The sequence below is a fragment of the Zeus faber genome (assembly GCF_960531495.2).
Source record: "Zeus faber genome assembly, chromosome: 16".
In the NCBI taxonomy this organism is placed as follows: Eukaryota; Metazoa; Chordata; class Actinopteri; order Zeiformes; family Zeidae; genus Zeus; species Zeus faber.
Window position 1 is genome coordinate 2,872,133 of NC_137202.1, and position 19,459 is coordinate 2,891,591.

Consider the following 19,459-nt stretch of genomic DNA (forward strand, 5'->3'; position numbering starts at 1 on the left):
TGGTCACCCGAGGTAGCGGTGGTATTTTTCCATCCGAGGGTGCTGTACTTTGTTGTTTTTTTTTCGTGAACGTTCATCCATTTGGCCCGTTTTAATGACGACCGCTTGCTGTGCCGCTTTATCAAATCCACAGTGCCTCACTGCCCTTTGAGTTGCGGGGTCCGCCACACACGATGGATTAAGCATATACACGAATGGCTTTTTCCAAAAAAAACACAAAACAAACAACTGCCAGCAGATATAAACAACTAACAAAAATGTGATTATTTTTTTCTTAAATAACATTACGGAACACCACTTTAATGCGTGTCCACGCCGGACGGCCGGGCGCCGGTCGGACTGTGCCTTTAAGACGCGGATGAGGGTGGAACCGGCGACGGACGGCGGACGCTGCAGGAAGCGGACTGAGCCACCCAGATCACCGCGGATCGCACAGATGTAGTAGTAACAAACGTGCCTTAATTCGACTGTTCGCCTTTTGATTTGGGATATTTTCACACAATAATGCCGGATGGTTGCGCTCATGAAGCTCACCAGAGATATCTGCAGGCTGCTGGGACTCGGGAGCGGTGAGAAAATCTCCGCACTTTTTCAAAACTTTAGCCTTAAAAAAAAGCAAAAAAAAGAAAGCAAAAAAAAAGAAAGTTTCACACTAGTCCAGAGAAAGTTGTGTGTATCCCGGAACAGACAACGTCAAACCTTTTGATTTCAACGTGTAAAAGTGGTGTGTGTTGCGTGTTAGAGACCGTGGTTTGGGAAAAAAAAAAAAAGCCTTGTCCCTGGAGTTCACGGTTTGTTCCGCGTCGTAAAACTTGATGCGCAAATCACACATTTTCTTAATTGTCTTAACACCGGGTTGGGTTTCGCTTTCCGTAGAGAAGATTTGGTTCATGATTGGAAAGTGCCTACAAAAAAATGTTGAAATATAGTTTTGTGGGTTTTTTTTGTGTCTTTGCCTGAAGTTACTAGCTTGGTGGAAAGGGGAACGTCTATCTTTACTATGTAGTTTCTGTGGTGTCACTTTTGGTTTTGGTATGATAATACCTTAACTTATAAAGGTGCCTGATACCTCGGCTTAATTCCACTTTTAAGTGTTTTTTAAGTGTATATATTTTTATTATTAAGGACCAAAGAAGTGAATGTTCTTACTTTGTGTTTATGCTTCTGGGAGGTTGCAGGTCGACCTGACCCGGTGATGCGTTCCAGTACCGTCGGTGAGATCAGCACCGTTCCTTTTTGCCCGAAGGATAATACATATTGCTACAGCCAGCAATACACGGCGTCTGTGAGGAACAATAAAGTTCTACATTGGGTCATCCAGTTGGTTGCACAGGGAATGCATTAGAGAAGTGAAGGTGTGACGTTTGCACCGGCACGTTAACCTCTCCTCCGGCGTTTCACCGCGTGTACCAGGGAGAGCTCACCTTTGACCATAATGTCCAGTAATTCCACTGATGTTGGCAATGAAAGTCGGAAATAAACCGGACCAACACCGACGGAATTTCCTCTAGAGCAGAGATTCCCAACCACCGGCTCGCGGACTTGTGTGATCAGGATGGGATTGTTCAGGAGCGAGCAGCATGAATCTGTGTTAATTAAATACATCTAGAGTTTCTATTTGATTTGTTTTTGAAAAAAGATTGCTCTGATCGGAGGTGTGGAACCTTGCGTAACGCCCTCCACCAGTTCTAAATTAGAGTATTAAACGTTTGAATATATTTGAATATTAAATATGTATAAAGCATATAAATAAAGCATACCAATTTGAATGGAATTATAGAGAAACATCTGAAGCCCTAATCCACAGCGCAACTCTCCAAATGTGAACGAGCACCCAGAGAACCATACATAACATCAGATGATGACAGATCACCTAACTCCCCGCTCCTCAAACTAGTGAAGGTGCGCCAATGTTCTTCAACTTTTGGTAAATTTGCAACAGGTTTTTCACTAATTCCTGCTTCAAATGTACAAACTTGAACCACAAGATGTCTGCAACATCCCGGTTCCAACGAGACCTCAACCATGTGTGTCCTGCGGTTTCCATGTTTCAGATACTTTTATCCTGAAAAATCCCAAGAAGATTAATAATAATATTAAAAATCAGAGCAAATAAATTTGGGATAATGATACTAATAATTGACCTCATGCAATATCTGACCTAAAAAGAAAGTGCCCATTTAAGAGTGGTGGCACGTATAATAAAAATGATGATAATGATGATAACAATTTAGTATGCCTACTTATGCCCATTTTTTTTTCTCCTGCTGATCAGTGCTCATGCAGATCCTGATCACACTTTACAACAAATAGTACACACGGTGTCATATTCAGTCACAAGGAAATGGACCTGATGAATCATTGATGAGGGATCTTTGTGAATCACAAACTTCAAATATGCGGTTCATGATGTCATTTCTATACCGAAACTCATGTGATCTATTTGTCTATGAGTGACTTACATTAGGGCAAAAGTACAGATATTTGTTTTGAAATGTAGTGAAGTAAAAGTCAAGTCTCTGAAACTGAATATACTTAAGTAAGTACAAATACTTGATTGATAGATTCCTTTTGGAGGAGCGTGATGTGCAGAGTCGCTCATCTGAGTCACCGGTCTCGTTAAAGTCACATTTGTAATTGCTGCTGTATTTTACATTCCTGTGATAAGAGGTCACTTTTCAGCTCCTCGCAGATTCAGTCTGCTTTCAGGGGGGACAGAGGAACTCTTTATTCCTGAGACCCACCAATCTGGGATAATTGATCGATCTCTTAAAAGCACATTCCATCATCGTGGAGGGAAAAAAACAACCTAAAATCAGCGCGTTGGGATTGATCCCTGCATTAGGAGCACTTGTGTATTGGCATTTGAACAGTGAGCCAGACTTGGGACAGCTGGCATTCCTCCCACTGTCTGTGAATGGTCAGATATGTTCTCTACCAGGATACAAAATGACAGATCCCCCTTTTTTTTTTTCTTCAAGGTTTGAATGAGGCTGACCGTTGTCCTCCAGGAGGTTTCAGATGTTGCAAAATGTTGGGAGAGATAGTGGGGCAGGGCCGGAGGAGAGCGGTGATCACTTGGTCTTTGCCTCCTCGCATGAGTCACGGCCAAATGTCTCATTTATCAGGAGATCTCTGCTGAACAAATCCAGAAACTTGACACCATGGTGGTTCCTGCCAGGTTCCCCCTTTTTGTCTCCACTGCCACCAGTGAGACTTAATCAACTCCACGGTTCTGGATCTGGGTCCAACCAGCTCCCCATCCCCGACCCCAACTGACTTCAGCTAAGCACAGCACAGTACAGTCCAGAACCTCTCCCATCCACAGCAATTGTAGTTTTCTCTGTCCATATTCAGTTGTTTTTGGGGAAACCAAAAAAAAAAAAGCCCCATCTCTTTCCTGAACCGACCATGCCTGGGAGTCAGGCTTCATGTCGGGCCTACGGCAGTGGAAAGCTCAGCAGTGTACATATCCCTGTTTAGAGCAAAGAGATGGCACAGAGCGTCTAACCCGAGCAGCTTTCTGTTCATTGTGTGCATTTTGTTTTGTTCGGCTTTTCTGATTCGGCTCCTACAACGGAAAAGTGTGTGTGTGTGTGTGTGTGTGTGTGTGTGTGTGTGTGTGTGTGTGTGTGTGTGTGTGTGTGTGTGTGTGTGTGTGTGTGTGTGTGTGTGTGTGTGTGTGTGTGTGTGTGATTAGCTTTAAGTTCGTAGTTTTGCAAATGTACGATTTTATATCCTTGAATATAATTTATTTGTGACCCAGATACCATTACTGACTATTGCTTACCTACAGTCACAGTGGTTTAAATTTCCCAATTGAAATGTTACTTTCAGTTTAGATTCGTCAGCTCTTAACTCATTTCCCCTTTGTCTCTTCTTTAACTGCACTTTTTAGACTCTTCATCACCAGTGTTAAACTGGCTGAAATTGTGATATTTAATTTTTTATTTTTATGGGGTGGTGGTGTCTGTTCCTCTTAGGATCGCCGTGGAAACATCTCTTTGGTTCAAAGTCAATTTGAGTTGCGAAAGCAGACAAGACTCTCTGTTCTGTTTCTTATAAGCAATTTTGGTTTTTATTTATTTTCAGCTGAATCTAGGGCGAAGTGCACAATGCGTGCATGCCTGGTTGGCTGCATCTGTAAACTGTTGTGTTGTTGTAACTGATTCATATCTAAATTTTGGAATGTTGTGGGCAAGAGTTTAATAATGCGTTGATTGGATTTTAACATTGTAATAACTGATATCTATAATTTGTCCTGTGCATAGAATTTAACTTTTATGTTCTGTATATTTGTCTATTTCTCCTCTTTTTTGTTGGCTGTTTGTTATATTTTGCTATTTTGTTATTATGTTTATTATGTATTTAAAGTATTGTCCGTGCAGAACTGCACCAATCCTCACTATGATAAGTTCCTTATTTATAGAAAATTGACTTGGCTGTATGAACAGATTTAGATTCCTCGTAAGTGAATGCTTATATTCATTTTAATTGTGTATTCTTTGTGGTTCCTACAGGCCCCCATGTCCAGCAGGTGGAGGAGCGGATGAATTTTGGTGCCGTGACCTCTGACCACACTAGTGATTCCAGTCTTTTGCAGGTAAACGTGTCGTATCGGACTGAAAGTTCACTCTTGGTTCTGAAAGACAGAGATGATATGCAGCTGATGGCGAGTGCGTGTGTGTGTAGGACGCTCAGAACGGAGAGGAGGGTCTGAGCGAGGAGGAGAAGGTACGCAGACGAGCGGAGCGACGCCGAGCCAAGAGGAAGGTGAGAACACAGCCATTTCATCCTAAATTTAGGCATCCAAAAGGTCGATTTTTATATGATGCCTGACTGGTGAAGCCATGAGTTTTCTCGTGTGCCAAGTGCTGTCTGTATTTCCCAGCGCCGGCGGGAGCGTAAGAAGCAGGAGCAGATTAAGCCGAGTGAGAATCCTGAACAGGTAATAACTACAGCATTTTGTTAAAGGGATGCTCCAGTTTTTTAGGAAATTCACTTTTTCTCAATCTTCTTTTTATCGATCCAGTACTGTGATAGCAACGGTCTGCAAAGATCATCATTATTATAAATGCAACTATCAGCTCTGTTGCGGCGCAGCTTCAAGTGATTTAGAGGTTGCCAGGTATGAACTGCAACGCCTCACACGAGAGCATTACAGTCTACAAAACTTAGCTGGCTGAACTGGCAACCCTACAGGAGCAACGCATCCAGTTTATAAAAAATCAGAACCTGGAGTAACCCTTTAATTTGCAGTGCATTCCTCAGTTTTTGCTCTCTGTGGGATTATGTTGGGATAATTACCTACTCCTGGCATCTCAAGCCTTTATCTTTTACCCTCAGCAACTATTACACAAGATCAAACAGACAGACCCATGGCCTCCAATATAAAGCCCCTTTCTCACTTGCACTGAAAGCCTTAATTCTACTGCCAATGATCTGTATTGGCGTCATGTGGGGAAAGAAGCCGGTGTCGATGTTCCGTGTGTGTGTGTGTGTGTGTGTGTGTGTGTGTGTGTGTGTGTGTGTGTGTGTGTGTGTGTGTGTGTGTGTGTGTGTGTGTGTGTGTGTGTGTGTGTGTGTGTGTGTGTGTGGCCGAATCCAAATAAAGCCCAAATAGTGGGTTTTTAAAAATAGGGGTGGAGCCGAATCCAAATAAAGCCCAAACAGTGGGTTTTTAAAAATATATATTTTGTGCATAAATTTATCAAATTGCGAATCCGAACCGTAGCAGAAACTGAAACATGTCCAGTTTATATTCTCTAATTTTATTTTCTTAAAAGTGCCTCTCAGACACTAGACGTGTCTTCGACAGTTAGGGGGTGCAGTGCGCTGACATCGTGCACAAGAGCTTCGTCTGCCTGCCGGCTTCACTGGAGGGCGGAGCTGAAGAGGGAACGAGCAGGGAGCGAGAGAACGGGTGGAGAACGTTCCTTCTCCGGAGGCAGAGAGTGTAGGACAGGTTGAAATTGATCACACTGATTTAAAACATTGGGTTTAGAGTTATTGCGTCCGGGGACAGGTCAGCGGAAGGAACAGAGTCCATCCTCAGGGGCGGGGAGACGGGAAGCAAATCGCTGGTCTCTGAGAGCCAGGAAAAAAAAAAAAAAATCCAAACCATTCAGATTGTATGTCCGTTGCCGACAGACTTTCCAAACGATCCCATCTACATTGGACATGACTTATTAACCCTAACCCATTACGTACTGTATCCGTATGTGAATTGATTGGATGAGGAAGTTTAGAAATGTAAACAACTTGCTTTTCTGCAAATGTCGCTTTTTTCACATCAATTTGGGTGACGTGTGTGAATCGTCCAGATCCTAAGAGGACGTGAAATAGGTCTTAAATTGCATTCATAATGTTGAATGGTCTTAAAATGTCTTAAAGTATTAAATTTAACTTGTTGAAACCTGCAAATAACTAAATCAGTTTCTCAAACGTCCCGCATATTAGGAGGAGGATGAAGATGAGGATAGTGTCGAGTCAGAGTTGGAAGAGAGCGAGTCGGAAGCAGATGTCTTATGTGGAGAAGAAGAAGAGGAAGTGGGGGAAGTTGAAGAGGAGAAGGAGGCAGACAAACCGGTTTTTGCCCCACAGTGTCCTCCTGACCCGGCCGCCGCTCCTTTAGCAACCAGAGGACCCCAGAAGCCCCAAACGAGACCCAGCGACGAGGTAGCAGGAAGCTGTCCTAACCCTTTCAATGACACAGCTCTAACGACATAGTAATTCATAAACAACACACACAGTGGAAATGATTGGAGTATAATTTTTTTTTTATTAATGCATCAGTCCTCTTCTCCTTTCGGCTGCTCCCGTTAGGGGTCGCCACAGCAGATCACCTGCCTCCAATACCTTCTGTTCTGGGCATCTTCCTCCCTAACACCAACCGCCTGCATGTCCTCCCTCACCACATCCATAAACCTTCTCTTTGGCCGTCCTCTTTTCCTCTTGCTTGGCAGCCCCATCCTCTGCATCCTTATCCCAATGTAACGCTCATCTCTCCTCCAGACATTTCCAAACCATCTCAATCCCGCCTCTCTCAGTTTTCCACCAAACTGTCCAACCTGAGCTGTCCCTCTAATGTACTCATTCTTAATCCTGTCCATCCTTGTCACTCCCAATGAAAATCTCAACATCCTCAACTCTGCCACCTTGTTTCAGCCACCTGCCTTTTTGTCAGTGCCACCGCCTCTAAACCGTACAACATAGCTGGTCTCATTAATGTCCTGTAGACCTTGCCCTTCACTCTTGCTGGAACCCTTCAGTCACAGATCACTCTGGACACTCTTCTCCACCCACTCCACCCTGCCTGTACTCTCTTCTTCACCTCTCCCGCACTCTCCGCTGCTTTGGATGGTCGACCCCAAGTACTTTAACTCATCCGCCTTCTCCACCTCCACTCCTTGCATTCTCAGCTTTTCGCCGCTCTCCCTTCCATTCAGGCACATGTATTTTGTCTTACTCCTGCTGACTTTCATTCCTCTTCTCTCTAATGCACGCCTCCACTTCTCCAGGCTCTCCTCAAGCTGCTCCCTACTCTCGCTACAGATCACAATGTCATCTGCGAACATCATAGTCCACGGAGACTCGTGCCTGATTTCCTCTTTTAACCTGTCCATCACCATTGCAAACAAGAAAGGGCTCAGAGCTGATCCTTGATGCAATCCCACCTCCACTTTGAATGCCTTCCTCACGCCTACTGCACTACTACTGTCACGACACGTCTACTACTGTCTGACTGACCTCATACATATCCTGTACCACTCTTATGTACTTCTCTGCACCCCCGACTTCCTCATGCAATACTACACTTCCTCTCTCGGCACCCTATCATATGCTTTCTCTAAATCCACAAAGATGCAGTGCAACTCCCTCTAGCCTTCCCTGTACTTTTCCATCAGCATTCTTATAGCAAACGTTGCATCTGTAGTACTCTTTCCTGGCATGAAACCATACTGCTGCTCGCTGATCCCCACCTCTCCTCTTAACCTAGCCTCCACTACCCTTTCCCATCATTTCCCATCAGCTTCATGCTGTGGCTGATCAACTTTATTCCCCTGTAGTTACTACAGCTCTGTACGTCTCCCTTGTTCTTGAAGATGGGTACCAGTACACTTCTTCTCCACTCCTCCGGCATCCTCTCCCTTTCCAGGATGATGTTACATTTACATTTAGTCATTTAGAAGACGCTTTTATCCAAAGCGACTTACAAGGGAGAATAACATTCAAGCTACATTGCGACAGAGATTAGTGTAACAACAACATTAGTGTAACAATAAATACTGCTAGGTAGTGCTAAGTAATTGTAGGTTAGGACAGGAGGTACTCACTGAAGAGCTGGGTCTTCAAGTGCTTCTTAAAGACAGAGAGGGAGGTCCCTGCTCTGGTCATTTTTGTTAAACAGTCTCGTTAGGAATGCCAATGCCATCTCACCTAAACACGATGCATCAGTCCTCTGAAGTGTATTAATGCCATAATATATGTCAGATATAACATTTGAACAAGGTAGGCATAACCACCACCCCAAAGGAGCTGTGTGAGACGAGTTTAAAACATAAAAGTCGTATAAAAGTACAAGACAAAAAATACTGTGCCAACATAGAATATTACATGATTTATGTCATGTAATATTGCCTTCATATTAGGATTTGGTGGCACATTCACTGATTATACATTTATCAAATAAAACATTTACTGGAGCCCTTTTTTTTTTAATCAATATATTAGTAAAAGCTCATGTGACTCAGATTCAATGGAACCGCCTGTACATCTTTCAATTGCAGCTACCAATGTCATATTTTACCATGTTTTATTATGTATGTGTAGGCAATAGGGTCAGATAACGCCACGTTACAACAGGAAAGGTGTGATCAATTATCTGATAGTGTTTAGTTTATTGCTTATAGGATAAAAAGATAAAACAAGTATAGAAACAATGAATAGATATGAAACCGATTGTGGCAGTTTTGTCTTCCACACGCCACCCAAGTGGCTTGTTCACAGACCTCCGGCACACATACACAAACAGCGGGGGTTGAGGCACACCAGTTTATTTGAGAGTGGGTTAGTTGGAGCCCAGGAGCAGATAGACAGGTGTCATGACAAGGGCTCCTCTCCTGAGTGTGTGGGATTGGGGGTTTTACCTGTTGCTTGTTAGACTGAGCAACAGGTATGCAGCCAGTCTGATCTTGGACCCCCAATTACTTAGACTCAGGTCAGGTGTGGCTGCTCAAACCACACCATCCCTTCGCCACACCATTACAAATTGGGAGTTGAGGAATGTACTTAAACCAGCAAAAGGAAAAAAAGATGTGCAAGAACAGCCTTAATTGGAAAGAAGAAAACAGGAGGGAACAAGTGGCACTGGCCCTTCTTGTTTTCATTATATTCCATCCGTGACATACATGCAGAATGTTGTCTGGTTTCTGTTACGCACACGAGAGAGAGAGCATTTTATTTGCGAGCCTGAATTTGTATGTGAATAATGGCCCAAGAATCTGGCTCTGATTTGGAAGCAGACCTCAAATCTGACTAGATGATGGGGGGAAAAAACATGATTTAGTAAGAATTTTACCTTGCAATATTACTTATTATTATTCATACTCTTACAAATTCTCAATGAGGTTAATGTAATAATAATAATTATTACAATAATCTTTAATATTCCTTGTGTATAATATTCCCAGGAGCCCGAGTGGGACGTGAGTAGCGCCTTCTTCGCCAACGCTGCCAGCCACATCAAACCCCGGGGCTCGAGTCGCAAGTCCAAAGAGAACAAGGAGAACGAGGCCCGCAGAGAGGTTAATTCCATATGTTATGATAGATCTATCTCCCCCCCCCCCTCCACCCCCGGTCTGGAGGTGAAATTCCACCAAGGCTTGGCAGTGGGCCAGCGCTGCTATCATCACAGCTCCGTTGGCAGCGGCCAGCGGGTTGGAACGCCGCTGTCGGGAGAAGTGAACTTTGGACGAGGGAAGGTATTGGAAACAGTTTGTGTGCTCAAGCTCAGCTATACATTAAAAGGTAAATCCTGGTCACACATTGCTGATGTCTTACTAATCCGATGGGGAGTGTCTTCATTCTTAATTGACAATTAACAATATTACATTACACACACAATAACATACAACAAAACAATAAGTTACAAAACGAAGGACAGTGAAACCGTTAAACCAGCTAAAAAGGACAAAAGACAAATCAAGATAACACATGGTTTTCAAGGCATTTCAGGTTTTTTTTTGAAACATGACTTCCCGTATTTTCCACTGGTAAGCGATTCCAAAACATAAAATGTATGTATGGACAGTTCTCTTCAGGAAATTTGAATTTGGTCAAGACACAGTCCCCCTCCTGCCCCCTACTGGCGACTGTAGTTCAGCCATCCCAAGCCATAAGTGGACATTCGGCAGGTTTTTAGGTACGAGCTACAAGCTGATAATGAGTAAATAATTATTTTTCTAACAGATTAACGGGCCAGACTACATGAATAAGAGAAGTGCTTCATTGACAGGTGAGGTGTTTTAATTGTGCATATAAACTCCAATGGATAAAAAAAATTAACTATTGGTTTTGTTTTAATATTTTCGTATAACAACCAATATCCATAATGGACAATAATAATTAATAATAAAAAAAAGGAAAAAAGTCTGTGGACCCTGTGGGCTGACTGGAGCCCTGAGGGCTTTTTTGCTGGTCAAACTATTCTACAGCGTTTTTCTGTTTGTGTCGTGCAGAAAAAGGGATCAAGCTGGTGCAGGAGGGGCAGTACGTGCAGGCGGTCAGCATGTTTACAGAAGCCATCAAATGTGACCCCAAAGATTACAGGTTGGTCCAGTACAGTGGTCATTGTTACAACACACAGGAACAGGCCCTGCATGGTTATTAATTCTTCTTTATTTATTATTATTATTTTTTGTCTTTCCAGGTTCTTTGGGAATCGCTCCTACTGCTACAGCTGCCTGGAGCAGTTCCCTCTTGCCCTGGCTGATGCGGAGCGGTCCATCCAGCTGGCTCCGGACTGGCCCAAAGGACACTTCCGCAGGGGCAGTGCGCTCATGGGCATGAAGGTGGGAACAGGGTTTAAATATAATATAAGACATTTATAAGGACAATATTCTATGCAATATGTGCAATATTCTGTAAACACTAATAAGTTAGATCAACCCATCCGTTATTAGCAGTTTCTATACTTTTGTATACTTGTAGTTATTATTATTATTATTAGTGGATCCCCTATTGTTATTGTTTGATTTATTTCCCTCTAAATGTTTTGGGCTAAAACTATCTGGAACAGAACAACGGCAGAACCTACGAACACGGTTGACGTGTTATTAGAACCAAGACATCGCAAACATCTTGTTGTTCAAGTTTTATCTAAATGGATCCACATGTACCCACTAAATCTGACCCAAAGTAGCTGGACGGTCGTGCGTCACCATCATGCCAACATTCGAAAACAAATAGAACAAGATGAGTTTTAGAGATAGATGCTTTGTGATATCATCATGCTATGTATTATAAATGTGCAGGTTGTAATTTCAGAACATCCATTCGCACATTGTACAGTGTGCGGTGTCGCCCTATAGTGGTTAGAGATTACAAAGTGTGTGTGTGTGTGTGTGTGTGTGTGTGTGTGTGTGTGTGTGTGTGTGTGTGTGTGTGTGTGTACCTTCTTACTTGGTAGATGTCTGTGGATCTTTTTGATTGATATTTTATCTCTTTGGTCCTCTTTATTTTGTCGCATTCATGAAAAAACATTGATCCACAGAAACTCCGAAGTCAGAAGTCCACCAGAGTCTGCGAATGAGTGATGCGTTCATGTACCAGGAAAGCGTTGGAAAAATAGAACCCGTGAAATTGTAATGAGTCACAGAAATACGCCAATGTTTTTCATATTTCATGGCAATGTAACCTATCTAAAATTGAATCCAAGGAAATAAGTCACTATTCACTAAAATTACATAATTTAGATTTCCTCCATAAACCTCCATGAATTTGTCACTCCAAACATGTGACACGAACAGCCAATCGTACAGAGCAGAGAAATAACAATGTTACACAGACAGCTAATCATACAGCAGGAGCACCAGTGCTTCCTCCACTCTCCTCTGTTTATTTTCTGTTACTGTCTGTTTGCACTACAATGCACCAACTACACCGGGACGATATTATGTTTTTGTATTGTGTTATACTTAATCCCTGTTGGTTTAGTTATCCCTAGACATCACATGTCACAAACCATACTGTACTTTACTGTACATATTTAATGGCACAATTATGGTAAATAATAGTCTAATGATTTGTACATATTAATATTTATTTACTTCGTATAACTCGAATACTTAAGTATGCATGATACATAAATGTATTTCTAGCACATCTTCAAGGTGTGTGTGTGTGTGTGTGTGTGTGTGTGTGTGTGTGTGTGTGTGTGTGTGTGTGTGTGTGTGTGTGTGTGTGTGTGTGTGTGTGTGTGTGTGTGTGTGTGTGTGTGTGTAGAGGTACAGTGATGCGGAGAAAGCCATGGAGCAGGTGTTGAAGTTGGACAAGGACTGTGAAGAGGCCGTCAACGACCTCTTCAACTGCAAAGTGCTCCAGCTGATGGTAATCTGGCATGCCGGGCATTTTCCGGGTGGGCCGATGCACCTTGGGGGCCGATTTATAATTAATTAAAGCTAAATAAGTGGCGTAACTGCCGCTGTTCAATGGGCCCCCAGTGGCTGCTAGGGGCCCATCCCATGAGCACACCCTTGATTGCCGTGCCAGCAATGCGCTCTGCTGTGCGTCCCCATTTCTCCAAATAGATAAACTGTGTTTTTTTTATTTTATTTTTTTATTTTAGATTGAGGATATTTTTTTTTACTCAGTTCCTTATTGAGCAAAGCCAAAGAAGCACCCTATCAATCTCCCCCCACTCGCCAGGCTGTCTGGGCCAAAAATTGGAGGGCTATTTTTTTTCCCCCAGTCCAGCATTTTGGTTTTAATGTGGTAGTTAAGCCACTCTATCTGTTCTTGATTCTGTCGTTACTTCTGGCAGGAGCTGGGATTTGAGGAAATGCAAAGTGTTCTACTTCTGGAGAAGTTCTCTACTGTGTCTGCTGTTCTGTCGTCCTGCCCCGAGGCCCCCAGAGGTCGCACCTCTTTCTGTATATCTTTCTTTATTTGGTGATACATATTTTATTATCCGTTTGCAGAGTCAAAGACGAGATAGACCATCTAGTAGCATTACAGATTTAAAATGGAGAGGAAGAGCCAGTGTTTGGTTTGTCCGTTCTGGGCTACTGTAAGGACATGGCGGTGCAACACGGCAGCCTCCGTGAAGTGCATCCGCTCCCTATGTAGATAAATACAGCTCATTCAAGTGTAACAAAAACATAACAATTCTTGTTTTCATGAGATTATAAACTAGTTAAAACATACTTATGAATATTATATTCCATTTCTGCCAAGGCCGTTCTGCTAGATGCCACTGAATTGTACACACCTGTCCTTTAAGTTAATGCATTACCACTTTGTATCAATAGAGGGCAGTGATTTAGGAAAGTGCAGTTGACTAGTCTGGGAGAAATCCACCAGAATGAATTCATTCATTAGCTCATAGCAAACTTGTGGATTTATGTATTTGTTTCTAACTATTGAAATTCTTTATATAATTTTCTTAATGTCTTTGTAGTTGGAAGTCATGAACCCTCATTGGTGCTACCGGGGTAAGTAACCAATAAAATCCATCTTGAGAGGTATTGACCTCCCTGTAGGCTGTAGTGGAATGTTGCGTATTTGCTTTAAAAAAGTTTGGCACAATTTCCATTCTCTTTTTGTTCCCTTCTCATCAGGAGTCCTTGCCCATCCCTCTGGGTGGGGAACGTAACCACCGAACTGACAGAAAAATGCTTATGGGAGCTTTTTAAAACGTACGATCCTCTTCCAAGCGACCTGTTTTCTTAGGGCCGACCCAGTAATTCCATATGAAATCGCTAACTATTCAATGTCGTCGTGTCCTCCTTCAATGATCTTTGACGTGTCCATTCAAATCTGCTCTTTCACAGGTTTGGGGAAATCGACAGTATCCGAGTGCTTCATGAGAAATTTTGTGCCTTTGTTAATTTCAAGAATGCCAGTATGGCGGCTCGCGCCATGGAGAAACTGAATGTGAGTGGCCACTTGCTCATGGAAGACTACTTGACCAAAAAGTAGTAGTTTCTCTAAAAAGTGAATGATTACTTATTTGTTCGACTTGGTATTTTGTCATGAAAAGGAAAAGCCACGGATATCTTGTCACTATGGGTCACATCAGAGTAATGACGTTATGTATTTTCTTTAACTTATCCTCATTATTTTTTTACAGGGTTATAGTATTGAGAACACACGCCTGGTGGTGCGGTATCCGGACCGTCGCACCCAAAAAGTTCTTTCTATTCCACTGAAGACGAGTCTATCGGCCACGCAGCAGCAGGCGGCGGTTGCAGCTGGGTGAGGACCGGTGGGGTCGATACTTTACTTTTACCCAAATCTCAGTTGGATTCCTTCTCACTAGCAGCGCTCCTGACTAACCTTTTCAAGTTGGTGGCACTGACGCGCCTAACTTTTACATTTCAGTCTGTTCTGGGTCTTTGAGGGCTGGGGACAGGTGTAATGGCACCTTGGCAGTAATTTAGAATTAGCCTTCGTTTTTAAGATTGTGATGTCGCTCACCTTTTCTGTCGTTTACGTGGAAGGAATGGGAGGAGTACGGGGCGTGGTCTCACATGCAGACAAAATAATCTACAGAAAATAGTCTGTTGATAATATCTCTCTATCAATCATTCAGTTTGCATTTGTCTTTTCTTCCCCGCTCAGATCAAGACGGCGAGGCCCCGTGAACGGAGACGAGTGTTACTTCTGGAGAACCACTGGCTGCCATTTTGGGGACAAGTGCCGGTACAAGCACTTCCCGGACCAGAAAGGCTCGGATCTGAAGCCCTGGCAGCCTTGACGGTGGTTTCCTTTTCTGCCGCCGCCAACAGACTGTTCCCCAGGAGCTCTTACGGACTGGTACCGGTGCTCCTCAATTTTCCAAAAAGAAACAAAAAAAAAAACGGGAGCGGAACCGAAGCAACGAGGACCAGACTGTAGAATCAAACCTCACAGACCTTACAGCCTCATGGAAAACAAGGGTCCGCCAAGCCTCGCCTTCCGTTTTACAATAGTTCAGGATCTAATGGGTGTTTTTTATTTTTTAGGCCAAAAACTTTCTCGGGTGATGCTCACCGGGGATGCTCTTCACTGTAGAAACGTAGTCGGCATTTTTTCCTCCAGAGAGGAAGTGACGCTGGTCCCTTTTTGGCGTTTTTTTTTTTTGTTTTGTTTTTTTCAGTTTGGGATCACCTCAATTGGATTCAACAGAGGAAGTTTTTCAGTGATTTAGTTCAAGTCGCCGTGGGACCTTTCGGATACTAACTTTTAAAATGGTGCCCTCGACTGGGACTAGACCACGGCTTGTCTTGGGTTTTTGCTTTTTGGCTTCTCGTTTGAACCCCACGCCAGAACCCCCCCACCCCCGTCTTTCCTCTCGTGCCAACTACACCAGAACAAGTGACCGGCAGACTGACATTTCAGATTTACCACATTTAACTTGACATCTCAGTTCCTCCCAAGGCGAGACAAGACCTTTTTTTTATTATCATTTTTTTATTCATCCAACACAGACTACATAGTACTAAAACTTGTGTGGTGAAGGGCCAACGGGCTTAAGAGGGAACGAAAAACTTTATTTTATAAAAAAAAAAAAAAAAAGCTTTTTAATTGAATGAATGAACCTGTGCGTTCACTATATTCCATTATATTCCATGACTGGTTGGAAGGTGAAACCCACTGACATACACACGCCACACACTCCACATCTTGACACGTTGGTGAAACTCTGCGGTATGAAGAAGTTTTCGTTCAGCGGGGTGAGCATTTGTTTCCTAGACCTGGACCTACTTCTCTTTCTACTTCTCTTCTCTTTTTTTTTTTTTAAAGGGTCTGTCAAACCGGACTTGTTGCTCCCTATCCTGTGGATTGGGGGCGGCGATACTGCACCGGCTGGCAAGCCGCCGCTAATATCGTTCTAATCTTCAAATTAATGTTTTGTCTTTCTCGCATTATCCTTACTTTTAATTGAATTAAAAATGAAGGTTTATGTGCATGTCAAGGCAGTGCGAGACCTCACTTTAGCAAGACATCGTCAACGTGGTGGGCGTTTAGGTTTCGAGAGGCACACGAGTGCTTTTAATTTATTAAATTTTTTTAATTAACTGCAAAACAAAGAAAAAGCATCAATGCAACACGGTCCCACCCAATAACAAAGCGTTTAAAGTATATTTTAAAACCAGTGTTTTTCAACCTCAGTATTTAACTAAAGCTACTTCTGCCAAAGGGTCATTTGCCTGAAAAGGATGCTTACAAAAATGTAGAGGGGAAAAAAAAAAAAAAGACCACTAGACTCTTGCTTTGGTACTCTCCTACCAGTCTACTGTAGCATTTTTTTTTTTTTTTTTTAAGAAAGAAATGAAACAAAATTGACTCCACACTACGTTAAATCTCCAACTATGCACGGCATGGCAGACGTATTTATTTTTCTATTTATACCGAACAAGTTACCATATAGCTTCATCTATCTTTGAATGAATTCTCCCTCTCTTATTCCTTCACAGTAGCTTTCCAAGAGAGATCTTTTTTTGTTTCCTAAAGCATACCCCACTTTTTTTTCCTTCCACCAGAGGGCGTGGGAACTATTTAAAAGAGGAGGATGGCTTTTTTTCTGTCTCAACTGTGTAGTAAAAACACTGTCACATGCTGCAGGTTCTGTTTTTCCTCTTCCTGCCTTGTCGTGGGCAAAGGTTCCAACACTAATGTTGCAGGGACGCTGATTAATATCAACGGTCCCACGTGGCTGGCGGCATGGTTTGCTTTTACAATGCACACACGATAGATGTTTCCATTTCATCCCACGCGTGTTTGCAACATTGATTTAATGTTAAATATGTTCTGTCATTTTTCTTTCCAGTATGTGTTTTATTTTTTGCCATGTGGCAAGAGCTGAAATATCAGAACGTGCTTTTAATTGAAAATATCTCCTGTTGGTTCCACTAAAGAACCGCAACTTATTATTTTTCCTTTGTCTACCAAAAACCTTGTGTGCTCTGTTATTACTGCACTACCAAAGAGACCTTGTATTTAATAAATTTATTTGACTCATTTCTCTTTTGTCCCTGATAATGTGAGCGCTACTTGATCCCAATAATCCCAATGCATTTATTTTAGCAACTTGTCTCGCTGTAAAATAAGCAGTGAGTAAAGTTTTGGTAAAGTAAAGGTTTTAGGGCTGAGGTTTGGGAGAAGGTCAGTTGTTTGATAGACGGGCGGAGCGAAAGGAAGCGAGGAATCGTAGCCGTTCTGTTTCTGAAGATCCAGTGTGGTTTTGATCATCAAATCTACATCTGCATGGATCATCTCGGACAGGCTTACTCTGCAGTTTGAGGCCTGATTTCTCGAGGAAGAAAAAAACCTGCAGTTCCCCTGTGTCCCAATAAGTAGCAGCGTTGCATCTTAATGTGGCCCAACGCGTTGACGGTCCATTTAATTCATACGGCGAGCTGTGGAAACATTGACTATATTAGACGAACTTTTAAAAAGGACTAGTGCTTTAATTTTAGTTTACTAGTTGCGATTCCAACAGCTATTATTAGCTATTCTAGTTTTACTAGTCAAAATGTATTGGGTACTTGTACTTATTTATTAACAGTGGTGGGGAAAAAAAACGAGACATCTAACTAAAAAAACTTCTCCGGTAAAAGTGAAAGTCTCTCAATAGAATACCACTTGAGTAAAAGTCCTAAAGTAGGTGATATGAGAAGTACTTAGGTATCAAAAGTAAATGCTGTGGAGAACATTTTTTTTCTTTTTTTCTAGTATCTATTTCCATTGTTACTGGGATCTTTTCCCATTGTTACTAGTATCTATTCCCATTGTTTCTAGTACATTTTCCCATTGTTACTTGTATATATTTTCATTGTTACTAGTATCTATTCCCATTTTTATTGGTATCTATTCCAATTGTTTCTAGTATCTTTTCCAGAGTTGTCCATTGTTACTAGTTTCCAATCCCATTTTTACTAGTATCTATTTTCATTGTTTCTAGTATCTACTCCGATTGTTACTAGTATATATATGTATATATATTACCATTGTTATTAGTATCTATTCTCGAAGAAAAAAACCTGCAGTTCCCTGTCTCCCAGTAGGTGGCAGCGTTGCATCTTAATATGACGCAACGCGTTGACGGTCTATGTACATTCATGCGTGGAGCCGTGGAAACATTGGATCCATAATACGAACTGGTCACTTTTAAATATTACTCGTGCTTATATTTAAGTTACTAAATGCTTACTGTTATTCCAACAGTTACTAAACACTATTCTGGTTTTACTAGTCAAAATGTATTGGGTACTACTACTTATTTATTAGCAGTGGTAGGGGAAAAAACTAAAACTAAACTAAAAATCTACTCTGGTAAAAGTGGAAGTCACTCATTAGAATACTACTTGAGTAAAAGTCCTAAAGAATGTGATATTAGATATAATTAAGTATGCAAAGTAAATGCTGTGGAGGAAAAAAAAATCCATTGTTACTAGTATCTATTTCCATTTCCATTGTTACTAGTATCTATTCCCATTGTTGCTAGTATCTATTTCCATTTCCATTGTTACTAGTATCTATTCCCATTGTTGCTAGTATCTATTTCCATTTCCATTGTTACAACTATCTATTTCCATTGTCACTAGTATTTTTTCCCTTTGTTACTAGTATCTTTTCCAGTTGTTTCTAGTATCTTCTCCAAGTGTTACTAGTATGTATTCCCATTGTTACTAGAATCTATTACCATTGTTACTAGTTTATTTTCACATTGTTTCTACTGTAGTATCTTTTCTCATTGTTACTAGTATCTATTCCCATTGTTTCTAGTATCTATTCCCATTGTTTCTAGAATCTATTCCCATTGTTACTTGTACATATTTTCGTTGTTACTAGTTACTATTCCCATTTTTACTAGTATATTTTTCCATCGTTACTAGTATCTATTTCCATTGTTACTAGAATCTATTCATTTCCATTGTAACAAGTATCTATTTAAATTTTACGAGTCACTATTAATTGAGTATTCGTACTTTCAATAGTGACGAGTGCTTTTTCTTGCTGTTACAATTTTTTTTTTTTTTACCAGTAATGTATTTTTTTTTTAATCTGTTATGAGAAATTACTTGACAAAACAGCTTGTTCATTGTTTAATTTAAAAGTACTAGTACCATTCACATTTCCACTAATAGAAACGTTTCTAGTAACTTTTGGAATAGCAACTAATAACTAAAATATAAGTACTAGTAACTTTTGAGTGACTAGTTTGCTTACGGATTAAATGTTAAAAGAGCCGGCT

At 41.5% G+C, this 19,459-nt stretch overlaps 1 protein-coding gene across 1 annotated transcript; it reads left to right on the forward strand.

Annotated features, from left to right (window-relative positions):
* The first annotated feature begins 425 nt into the window (after nt 1–425).
* Nucleotides 426–17,225, forward strand: LOC307242643 (uncharacterized protein). The gene is made up of 16 exons (XM_080017166.1): nt 426–569; nt 4,521–4,603; nt 4,693–4,773; nt 4,892–4,948; nt 6,460–6,678; nt 9,693–9,806; nt 10,471–10,516; nt 10,740–10,830; nt 10,931–11,072; nt 12,505–12,609; nt 13,043–13,136; nt 13,679–13,712; nt 13,839–13,916; nt 14,052–14,154; nt 14,351–14,475; nt 14,842–17,225. The coding sequence occupies exons 1-16, from the start codon at nt 512–514 to the stop codon at nt 14,975–14,977; spliced, it is 1,566 nt and encodes a 521-aa protein (XP_079873292.1). The 5' UTR covers nt 426–511; the 3' UTR covers nt 14,978–17,225.
* Nucleotides 17,226–19,459: the final 2,234 nt, after the last annotated feature.

Coding starts and splice junctions, on each gene's coding strand:
- LOC307242643 (XM_080017166.1), top strand. CDS start 512: ATGGTTGCGCTCATGAAGCTCACCAGAGATATCTGCAGGCTGCTGGGA. Junction 570..4,520: donor GCTGCTGGGACTCGGGAGCG/GTGAGAAAATCT, acceptor TGGTTCCTACAG/GCCCCCATGTCCAGCAGGTG. Junction 10,517..10,739: donor GAGAAGTGCTTCATTGACAG/GTGAGGTGTTTT, acceptor TGTGTCGTGCAG/AAAAAGGGATCAAGCTGGTG.